General features: G+C 37.2%; 1 protein-coding gene across 3 annotated transcripts in view; it reads left to right on the forward strand.

Annotated features, from left to right (window-relative positions):
• Nucleotides 1-12,762, forward strand: part of Dh44 (corticotropin-releasing diuretic hormone 44) — an 81,608-nt gene that overhangs the window by 57,751 nt on the left and 11,095 nt on the right. For all 3 annotated transcript variants that reach the window (XM_033339826.2, XM_076618590.1, XM_076618588.1), the window contains exon 2: nucleotides 11,731-11,907. In XM_033339826.2, the coding sequence (XP_033195717.1) occupies nucleotides 11,761-11,907 (147 nt within the window). In that variant the 5' untranslated portion in view covers nucleotides 11,731-11,760. The remainder of the gene's footprint in view (nucleotides 1-11,730; nucleotides 11,908-12,762) is intronic.

Raw genomic sequence — 12,762 nt, forward strand, 5'->3', positions numbered from 1 at the left:
TCCTAGGCCCACCGCACACGTGTTCTGCAGACGCTCGTGGCCAGGGTCACGTAGGTCTTTTCCACGAAACTATGCACTTGAAAAGACCGATGACACATTGATGGGCCCGACGGCGCCTCGGCTCTCGCGACACTGTTCATAGTTCGTCCGATATTGCCCAGGCCTTTCGTCCACGATACTACATTCGGCCATCCTGCAATAACATCTGCCCTCAGATGTTGCCTTCTATCTCGCTGTCATCAGATGCGTCACTTTCGGCATTTAGGACCCAAGGTTTCATAAAATCGAGGTGTGCACGGGTCCTTCCTCAGGTACTGCTTCGCACGCTTTCTTCTTTTCTTGTAATTTCGCAGGTTCCCTTCCAGCTTACCTATGTTTCGTTCGGTTAGGCTACAGTCAAGGCAGTTGGATACCACGTGTTCGACCCTTTCGCGTAACCCCTTGAACCAGAAGTCCTTCTTGACCATAGCTTCTGTTTTGGTAACCTCGAAATGCCCACGCTCGTGCGCTTGCCTGACTACCTGAGCCCGCATCGCCTTCGATACTACTACTAGCACATCGTCCTCACACTCCTTATACAAAATATTGTTTCTTACTACCTGCCCATCGGCCTGACTGCACGTTGCGGCGTCCAAAATCCTACAGACTTCAATGTCCTTGTTCTGTGCCCTTCTCAACCGTGCAATCAGCCCGTCTTCACTCTCCGTTACATACATAGTGCTCGGCAGGGGGTTCCTACTCGGAGCATCTACATGCTGCATACTTTTCCCCGGCCGATGACACACCTGATACTTAATCTCGCCTAGTAACAAGGCCCATCTAGCCACACGCACACACAAATCTTTCTTTCTAACTACACCTATCGGACTCGCATACTCCGAGTCTGACGATTTGATGACACCCTCGTTTGTCCACGCTTCCATCAAATCATCTTCTTCCTTTCTTTCCGACGGCGCCAGTCTTCGCGGTCTTCGCGCTACCGGCTTGTCGCTTTCCAAAACTACTTTTTCGGTTATTCCGACGTCTCGCTTCTTCTCCGGCCTATACCCCCTAACGATATCGCGAATCGCTTCACGATAATGCGGTTCCCGTACGTGTGTCAAATCGATCTCGTCGGATTGTTCTATCGCGTTTACCCTCAGTACATCCGGCGCGTCCTTGTGACCGTCGGTCTGATCGTCGAGTCGTAAAAATGTCACCTCGCCCCGTTTGACTCGCAACTCTACCTGGTCTAAAAAGTCGGTACCTAAGAGTAGACTGTGTCTTGTCATTACCTTATTCGAGACAACATGCAGGGTGACAGTAAAGTCGTACCCGTCGACCGTCATTACCCTTGTAAACTCGCCCCAGGTACTATTGCCAACAGAACCAAAACCATCGAACCTAAGTTTGCAGTTTCCCAGAGGTGGTGATCCTAACCTCGCATACTCATCCGCTCGTATGAACGTAAGGTCACTACCTGTATCCACTAACGAGACAAACCTGCAGCCATCTATCGACACGTCCTTCAAGTACTTTCCCTTTTCGGATCTTGACACTACGCAAGTCTCTTTCGGTCGTGCCGTACACCTTGCTGCAATATGTCCAAATCCGCTGCACTTGAAACACCTAACACCTTCTCCCCTCTCCGGACACTTAACACTTAGATGATCCTCACTACCGCAAATGAAGCATCTTCTTTTCTTCATTGCATCTACAGATTGACTGGGCTTCCCGTTCTTCTGGGTTTTAGCCGGCTTCACAATCGACTTTGCTCTGCGACTCTTCTGCTCTTCGTACATCACTAACCTCTTCCTCAGCTCTTTGATTGACGTAGCGCCGTACAATACAGCCTTATTGTTCTCGTCGTCTATTATTCCATCCACTATGTATTCCACCTTTGCTTCCTCCTCCATGTCCACATGGCTGGCTATCTCGAGCATACGGTACATGTACGCCAAACATGCTTCATCACTCTCCTTTTTTGTTTCTTCAAGTTTCTGATGAACTTGCCTACTGTTGACTTTCCTCGAAAATTCTTTCACTAGCCCCCTCTTCAACTCATGCCAAGTCCTGGCATGACACTCGAAGCTCGCAAATATTTTCGCTGATCCCTTCAGCAGCTTCCTTGCGTAGACTGCCTTCTGCCCATCCGACCACATGCACGTATCAGCGACTTCCTCGAACGACTCGAACCATCGTTCGACATTTTCACCTCTGTTGCCACTAAACGACTCTAATGCATCTTCGACGTCTCTAAAACTCAGCGTCGAACCAACACATGCCCTTCGACAACATTCGTCACGGTCCTGATGCACCCTTCGCGTATCTCTCTTGTATCCTCTTGCGTTTTTCTTGTCATCTTCATCCTCACTTTCGTCGTCGCTTTCTTCTTCCGACGATATGTCGTTACCATCCATGGCCGCTCGTAGCCGTGCGCGTAATTCTACTTTTCTTCCCGTCGTTTTTAAACCCAAACTAGCGAGGCGCTCCTTCAACTCCTTCGTATTCATTTTCTCAACATCCTCATCTTCGTTGCAATCACGCTTAGCTCTCTGTACATTTTCTAAATCTCGTTGACCGGTTAGCTCTTCACCGCCCGTCGATCCCTTACGATACGATTGTCCAGCCCTACACGCCCGATTCAGCCTTGCAATCAGCACTGACCTCGCACCCGATATAGGGAGGTTCATTCGCGCGAGCTTATTCCTCAGCTCCTCCAGCGTCGAACCCTCTTCACACGACAATCGTTCGTCCTCGACGTTTGCCATTTTTCACACTACACAAACTTAAACAGTCAACGATATCGTCTTTTACCGCACCGCGTACCGGTAAATTCACAACTAGCTCGAATAGCTCTGTTAAACCGTTTCGTTTTCTGTCTTGTCCAATCCCGGACGAGCCCCCAAAATATGTAATATCGTGATGTAATATGTTTACAAAACGTGGACAATAGAGTTGTTAATCAGACAGATAAGACGATTGTGGCTTAACTTGAACTATTCATACCAAACGTACAGAACGCAGCGCAATCCACACTCTCTCGGCAACGCCACTCGCAACCTCCGTCTCCGCTCAACTCGCACTCGGCTCCTCGACTCGCACTCTGTTTCCCGACTCGCGCTCTGTTTCTCGACTAACTGTTGTCGCATTCCATTGCCCTTTTCCTAGGCCCACCGCACACGTGTTCTGCAGACGCTCGTGGCCAGGGTCACGTAGGTCTTTTCCACGAAACTATGCACTTGAAAAGACCGATGACACATTGATGGGCCCGACGGCGCCTCGGCTCTCGCGACACTGTTCATAGTTCGTCCGATATTGCCCAGGCCTTTCGTCCACGATACTACAGTTGTGATCCTTATTTTGATAGAACAAAATGGATCATACGTAATTCGATAAAATAATATAAAACGGAAAATGTTGTGCATCTACTATTTCCTTATAAAACGAAAGAAACTTTTCAGACGACCTAATAGAATCAGCCTTTTTCACTTGTACCATCGGTTACAGCACGTCCTTTGCAAACTATTTTTACGCGTTTATTCTATCTATTTTGAAGCTTCATCTTGCACAAATGCCAAATTTTGACCGATTCATAGTTTTTTTGACAATTTGAATCAATCACTACGTTTCAATATTTCTATTACGAACGAAGATGTAAAACAAGATTTCATTTGTCCGAACCCCATCCATTGGAACGAAATTTTATTCAGTGTCCGATTAGCTGAATATGAATCCAATTATTTGGATGAAACACGAATCCGGTTGTTTGAACGAAAACTCGTAGATAATAGGGAGAATCAGTGAATTCCTACGATACGAACGATCCAGTTACATGAACAATTTATCCTCTGACGTGTTCGAATCAATCCTATTGTGATATCAATAGATTGTGATATTAATGGGTATCAATTCTACTGTGTACAATTCTGGACAATGAAAGCACGAAGCTTTGATATTAAAGGCTTGTTTCTCTTAACGTTAATTTTTAGAACTCTTAGAACGATCAAAGAATATTTATTAATACTTTACATAAATTTTTGTACGCAGTATGTGTTCCTTTAGCTTAAGGTATTTGTAACGTAGTTTGATTTTAATTGGTAAAAGTGCATAGATTCGCAAGATTTGCTTTTCTATTGAAGTATGAATATAAAATACAATATGCATATAATGAATTAAAACTATTTTAAAATAGAAATGCCTGTCGATCATCTATTTTTCATCGACGTAACAATTTTGATAGAGAATCACAGATCGAAATATTATTAAATATTGTTAAATAGTTGTCTTTACCAACAAGTTTGGCCCATAGAAGATTATTTCGATATTTTTGTATATTCTTTCAAAAGTTCTAAATACATCGATACTGTTCAAAAATATATTCAAACACGGTCACTTACTTATTTTCAATAGCTGGAATATCTAACTACGTATAGTAAATTATGATTCGATTAAATTAATTCTCTAAATACGCAAGCAATACGCAAATAATTATCCTTTGAGTAAAGCAAATGATTTCTCTTTGAATTATTTCATAATTTAGCTACTAAATGAAATGACTTTGCATGTTATTTGGTACTTTGTATTTGGTTAAACATTTTTAAACGTTATCTCTCAAATAGTTTCTCACTCTGTTACATTAGCGTCGTCAACTACGTTAGAAATACACATTTCCTCGTATAATCTCAAACGCGTATTATTCAAAAATAATTGAAATTTCTAACGATTCTGAAAGTAAATGTTGTCACGTTGTAAAATAATTCGGTTATTTTGATCGTGATTGAAACGTGAAATACACAAACGTAAATTTACCACATTCGAGCAATAAGCCATAGATACACAAGTTTTTTCTTATTTGCGCGGATATAAAGATAGAGTTTATTCCTGAAAAAATTAGGGCATTCCGCTGAACAATATTTCATTCTTTGTCGTGAAAAAGAAAGCGCTCCCGCATCATCCTTTCGAGATTAAGCACGTTTTTTGCTCGTTAAAGGGTCGCTTAGCGCAACTATAGAAATTACACGCTCTACAAAGGTCCGAAGTACGTTCCAGTTGGAACACCTTTGTAAAATCTCACTGTTAATCGATAAAGCTGTGCCGTTTTCCGGCGAATATCGTGCATTCCTTCTGTTTCTGATCTATCCATCTGCGAATAATTTCACGCCTGTTGCCTCGTGGAATATTTTCCTATTCCCCATTCTTTCTTCCTCTATTCTGGCTGTCGTCAGCCAGCACGTAATTAAAGTCCTCTGCAGAGAGTTGTACGGTGAAGAAGGGTCTCTTTTAACCCTGCGGAGGCACATTGGGTCGCGGTGTATCTAAGGGGCATGACAGAGCATTTTTTATTTGAAATTAAATTAAAGGAATACATAAAATGAGGAAATAATTACACCAATAACAAAATAATTGCCTGCAGGCTAACTTCAACGTGTTATTTGAGAAATAAATTACTACAAAATAACGTATACATCTATTGGCGTGAAATATTCACTTTTGAAACAACTGGACAGTTGAAATATTTGATCAGATGATACAGCATAGAAATTAAAAAGTACGAGAGGAATATTATGTACCTAAACTGTGACATCAGAATTTTGGGGTAGAAATTCTGTGTGCCATCAATAAACAACTATATTTTCTCTTAGTGGAACCAAAAGACAAATATCTATGTTCGTACCTGGTAAATTAACAAATATTATTCAAATAGCATTAACCTTTTGCACTCCTATGTCGAGTGTGATTCGACATCAGTTTTTATCTCAGGAGCTCCTTTGTCGAGACCCACTCGACATTCTTTCTTGTCCACTTTTTTTTATGAAACATGCGAAAGAAAACCAGGAGTGCATCCTGGAAATTGTTTCAAGATATATCATACACTTAAAAATTATAAAATACAACAATAGTGTGAATAAAACTGAATTTGTTTTTTCCTTTATTTATTTAAATTGTCTTATTTTTTAGTTAAAGTGAATTTCAAATAAAACACTTAAAAGCGTCGGGAGCTGGTGATAACGAAATTGAAATAAAATTCGAAGTGCAAAGGGTTAAGATAAAAAAGCTAATTACAAATAAAATACAAATTTTGTTCCAACGATTATTTGAATGAAAAGTCATTTCGACAATGTCAACAATTCTGCCAAGGAGTACAGTTGTTTAAATCTATGCTGCGGTATTAATTTTTAGAGAAATGTTATCCAAATATGTAAAAAATGTAGAATTTCATTAAAATAAATATCATCTATAAATTAATAAATATCATCTATAATTAATAAAACGTTAGGGCTACTAGAGATCAAATTTACGAGTTTCAAAATTTCTTGTTTTCTCCAACCGTTAAAAATACATACGTGCTTTTGACAAAATTGTGTGGCAAAAAGTGACTGATCTGCTGCATTTGCTCTCCATGCTGCGTTGCAGTTCTATGCTCGTTCGTGACACGTAAACGTATACGTTTTTGAATTGATTCGAAGATCGCAATTATGCATTAACTTTTGTACGATAAGGAGAACTTTACATATTATACGACAGTTATTTCTACACAGAATTAATTATATTATTGCGGCTTGCGACAGAATCGTTGCCAATTTTGCGAAATGCCTCAAGAAATCATCCTTAACGAAGATCTAACCACTACAAATCTTGACCGTAAACAACAAATAATATTAGACAGACTTAGAATTCTCCACATCAGATTTATTTTATTTATTTACATTTACAATTGCCAAATTATCGTTAACGCGTTCCTTTAAGTGCCGTCCTAAGTTTATATCGTCTCGTTGTAAATATTATCATTCGCTAATCCTACAAAAACGTCATTGTATCAAGTATTATTTTTACCTATTAGTTTCTCTCTAATTTATATATTTCACTAACATTTCTGTGCTGTTGCTATAAATTGGCCGAAGTGACTGAATACTTACGGTAGACAATGTATCTCGTTATCTATACACAATATGTTAAAACGAGAAAGCTAGAATAACAGCAGAGCTGATTACACCTTGTCCATAAACCTGGAAAGTTGTACCGATACAAAGTGTAAATCTGTGTACCCTTCGCCACATTATAATCGTCTTGTTCGCCACGGCTCATTGTCATTGTCCTTTAAAACAGCGCACAAGCATCGACATTATCAATGGGCAGCTATGATTCGTAAACAGGACAATGAAAATGATAGTGCCGTGGCTGGTACACAATAACGAAACACGATTCAATAACAGATATAACTTATCACAAACTTTGCAACATTACCATTTTCATGCAACCTCAAAATAGTCGACATTACAGAGTGTTTCCGCACTGACTGCACAAAGGGGCGAAAATGGTTCAATCTACGTGAAAGACTACGAAAATGTAGAATGATATTTTTTTTTGTAGACTGCCATAAATATGTCCTGTAAATATGCCCTATGTAACTATTTGTAAACATATGGACACTTTGATTGATATGTGCTAGTAATATTAATAGACGAATGTTGGTGAAATATTTAAATTTGACGAATTAAAGTTAAAATATCTCAGCTTGTGATTTTTCAATATAAATAGATTACTTTTTTATAGAGAATTGTCCAGCTAGATAGATTAATGCTATAATATAAATATAAGCTGCCATTTAAAGAGCCACATCATTTTAATATCTCAATAATATCTCAATATAAAAAATATAAAGTATTAAAGAATCAAACTATGTTTAATTATTATAGCTACATAATCAACTCAATGAACACCTTTTAAGGATAATAATTATGACCTTGTCGCGCAATGGTCAAAATACGTAGAATCTATCGAATATTAATTTAACCAACCACGTTGAAAATTTCACTAAAAATTTAGTCGTTCCATCTACAACGATCTAATATGACATATTATGTTAGATAAATAGCAAATTGTTGGTTATTCAAATTATTACTCATTCAAGTATCACGAAGAATGCAAACGTATTTGCATCGACATTGCACCTTGATAAGCATGATGCTTTAATGTCCATTAGAACACAAATGATTAGCAAAGTGGAAAAATCTTATCAACTGAATGGAACCTCCAACAAGACACATTTAACACATTTTGAGGAAAAACGGTTTTTAAGTTACACTGTTCCATAAATAAGTCGCCGATTTTTATGCACATTCGTATTCCTCAGAATGTAATTGAAAACGTAGAATCACCTCAGAAAATTGTATCACGCATCAATTATTACGCAATGCATCGTACTTTGGATATTTTATATATCTTCCCACGTTATACACATTCTGCACAATTCTACGCTTCCAAATTCTCTATTGACGCATAAAAATCCGCGATGCATCCATAAGCTACAACTACCTAACATATTTCTCGTCTCATATGTTCAGCGTTACATCGTATTCTCTAACGAAACCTAATCTGCGACCTGTGTGTATCGAAAATTAAAAAACGATCGACGAAACACTTATTGGTAATTGAACTTGCAGTAAAATGCGCTATAAACCTTGTTCGAGGTTCCCATTCAGTCGTTCTATCTACCTAGAAACCATTTCCGTTACCTGACACTAACATTCGTTGTCGAATTTTCCTTTCTCTCGTATTAGTCTCGAACAGTTCTTCGGTTACCTCTCGTTCGACTATTAATTACCACCTTCCGAGTACGTTCGTAGATTACAAACTGCACCAGAGATTAAAAGTACAATGATAAAAAGATAGAAACAAGGAAGCAGAGATTGGAGCGAGCTGTTCGTGCAGGTGACGAACCAGCGTAATTAAAGAGCGGAACGGCCACCCTAAATTACCGGGCGTAGATTAAGCCGCCGGTGTTAATGAACTCGTCCGTGACGACGCTGCTGACGACATCGTAACAATCGCCGACGACTATATCGGCACATCGACCCAAATTCATTCACCATCGAACTTGACCTTCTCGTTTATCGCTCCTGCGTCGCGTTCTTCTTGCTATAAATAAGACGTTGGACGAGCAACTGCACGAACGCACTTATCTCTGGCTGTACAACGGTAACTACAAGATTTCATGAAATTAAAGAGCATTTTACGAATCGTTTTCAAGACGTAAACGGTATCGGTATATTTGGTAATCTTGATAGAGAGTTAAGTAAATCAAAATGTTCCCTTCTTGCTATGTATATAAACGTCTTTGTAGTGCTCATAATTCGCGATAGTTAAGCTTCGATATCCTAAAGCTTTTCTCGCGCTTTCTTTTATCGATTTACGCTGTTAGAGTGCGCATGTAACGATTTATTGCTCATATAGGGCGTCAGAAATTGGATGATTCGTGCTAAGTACTAAAATCGTGGGAAGAGAAAATGAACGTGGTTTGGATATGTGTACGATAGCGTGCATTATGACGGGAAGAAGTTAATGGCACTTCCATCAGAGGAGGGTGCCAAGAGGACGAAGACCTTTCGGTCAGATGTTAACAGAACAAACAGGCGTGGTTAGAAAGTATCTCCATACCTGAAATCTAATGTCGCGAATGACTGAAATCAAGACTGAAAAAAAAAGACTTTGATTAACGGGTTGCTTCGAATTGATTATTTTAATATGTCCGTAGCAAAGATTGGAAGATTCTTGCTACGAACATATTATAATATCGTTTGAATAATCGAACCTTGGCCCATCTTCGACCGATCGATAAAAAGATTACTAAATGTTTTTAATCCTTTTTAAAAATCAACGAACAATTACTTAACAAAAATCTAACCGCTGCAGATATCGGGCGTAAACAACGCTTAGTATTAAACAGGTTTAGAATTGGTCATACTAAATTTATACATGTACATTTAATTTTTAACCCAAGCTATCGTTATCAATTTTTTTAACAAAATATTCGCCATATTCTATAAATGTTGTTAGTTTGGTATATTTGTAATTCTAGACCATTATAAAGCATTCAGTTCCTGTTTCTTTTCTTTATAGAGTGGATAGTTTACCAGTATTGAAATGTAATTTACACTTATAGATTAAAATTGGACACCTTGTATATGCGTAATGATACAACAACGTAATTAAACAATTAAATAAATAGTTTAATAATATACAACTAGACATTAACTATACATTATATATAATTATAGATGATTATAGATTATATCAACTGTATAATATGACGAATATTTTATTTATAAAATATACTAAATAGTAAATAGTAAAATATACTAAATAATAATTCTCTGATTATTCTGCAAAAAAGAAAACACAAGTAAGGTTCATTCTTGTTATAAACCATTCATTATTGATATTATTAATATACGTAATTCTTTGCTTTAATTTTCTGCTAAACATAGTTTTCACGGGCATTAAAAGCCTTTTTATGAGACACGAAATGAGACATGAAAATTCCAGGACTGCAGCAAAGAATATAACAGATACATAAAAGACTTGTCGAAAAATATACGCACGTCCGACTTAATCGGATAAACAGTTGGTTATTTTTTAAGTGGCCATTCGATACGATCGGAATGCGATATCAGCCGATCTAAATGTCAGTGAAAATCGTGGCCAGTATCGAGCGAAGGGGAAAGTTGTTCGGAAAAATAAAACTGGAATGTTCGTTTGCGTTTTTCTAACCGTGCGTAATATTCCGCGAAATATTTCGTAAAACGTTGCAAATACGAATTCGGCTTGATCCTTTGACGTTATCGACTTTTATCTTTGAATTCGTTCTTGAAGTGGTTATCGTATACAGATAAATAAAATGGAATAGTCCATTTGAACAGACAAATTCCTTATTTCATTACTCCTTCCTAATGCAATGAAATTATTGTTACAAGTTATTATACTCTCTTTCTAGAAAATATTTGTACGAAATTTCAATTATAGCAACGATATTTCATGTGTTAAAATTGGATGAAACATCTTGTACAGTACATGAAGTTTATATCATCCTTTCCTCGTTCTTGGAGATTTTCTTTTTTCTCGTGACTTTTTCTCTCTTGCCCCTTAAAATTTATTATTACGCTCTATTAATCACTTATTAAAGATACGATAAATTTTCGAAACGTTTCTAAGCAAACGAACTTCCTGTAACAAATTAAAATTTTTTATTCATTTTAATTCTTCTCGGGATCTAAAGGTGTTAATCCATTCATATTTCTATACTATTTTCTACAAAATTAATGTGCATACTAAATGCAGGAATTAGAGAGATAGCGTCAGTATTGGACGAAGCAAAATTATTATTCGTCATTTGTCTACAGCTTTGAATAATTTTTATCCGCCATGGAACTTTTCTTTTAAATATTCATAAGAGACTTTATATTTAGCGATGTTAGTAAAAAAGGCAGTTTCAGTTAAAATTTGATTGAAATTGCTTCAGTTTTTTGAAAGGGGATAAGTGAGAAAAATCGATATTTAACAGAATTTTTAAATTAAATTTAAATATTAAATATTTTAGAAATTTAACAGAACCTTTTACCTGCGTGTCTGGATAATTGAAAATTGGATACATCAACAAACAAATTAAAATGTTATTTATCTCTTTTTATCCTCTTCAAAATTTCCAAAATATTACTCCTCGTCGTGATTTTAATAAAAAATTGAGTAAACCAAAATTTTTTTTCTTTCCACCTATTAAAACCTTGATCGTATTGATAATTTGCGATGGTTAAGCCTTAACATTCAAAAGCTCTCTTGGTTAAACATCTGGTCGCTATAGTAAACACGTTTTACATAATAAATTTAATAAAACACTTTGAAAATTGTTTCCTATGAAACGATTACCAGGCTTATAGTGTTTAATGAAAATTTACCTTTACTCTGTTTCAGATACATTCGTTTCCTGTGCTTGCAGACACAATGACGCTTATGAGCCTGCTTCTATCTCTATTATTTGTCGCTATGACTAAATGTCAACCCATATCCTACGTGTACGATGAAAGAGAATTGTCTCGGGATAATCATCCTCTCCTACTTCTCGTCGATCACCGAATTCCAGACTTAGAGGTACGATATTCTCACGCTATGAAAATGCAATTTGCACGAAATAGCTGTAGGAAAAATATATGAGAAAGATTATAATAAGTATGATAGCTGATGCAAAAAAGTATTCGTACACGTTATTATTCTTCAATGAAACGTTCTTTTATTAAATTCCACGGTTCCCTACGAAAGTATTCGAATATTTACCACAGAACTTACTTATGTAGATATCAGATGTGCATTGTACGGGACTTTTTGAAATTTTGTTAGCGCTGTAACGAGACACGGCTCTCGCGATTATAACAATAAAGTTTAAAACCAATCCGAAAATGTATATAGGAATTACAAGATATTTGTTGCAAACATACACATAGTGAAATATTAATTTACAATATAAACTGCGGTGTTGAATATTCATATTAAACTACATATTCATGGTTTATTACTACAGTGAATGATTGACTATTTAATTAAATATTTTGGTGACCTTGGCGAAGTGTATGCTCGCGATAAGTATCTTGCAACTTCTCTACACACATTTTCGGATTCGTCTGAAATTTTACCGTTATAATCGCGTTAGTTGTGCCTCGTTATGGGAGGCCCAGTGTGTCGCTCATACCGATTCCCGGGCCCCTCTCGATCGCAGCCGGGACGGTCATCATGGAGGTTTTAGTCTGGAAATTCTGGAAAATCTGGAAATTCTCACTGAAAATTGACAACAAGACGATAGTAATATTATGCAAGTGAATTAAGGAGATAAATATTGAAATAACAAAGTTATTATATAACATAATTTATGATAAAACGAACAGGACTCTTTTTACGTTCTATCCTTTCATAGTCGATAATTTATCAGATAATAGGATTATGGTCATTGTA

This window comes from Bombus vancouverensis, chromosome 5 (assembly GCF_051014615.1).
Source record: "Bombus vancouverensis nearcticus chromosome 5, iyBomVanc1_principal, whole genome shotgun sequence".
NCBI classification, from domain to species: Eukaryota; Metazoa; Arthropoda; class Insecta; order Hymenoptera; family Apidae; genus Bombus; species Bombus vancouverensis.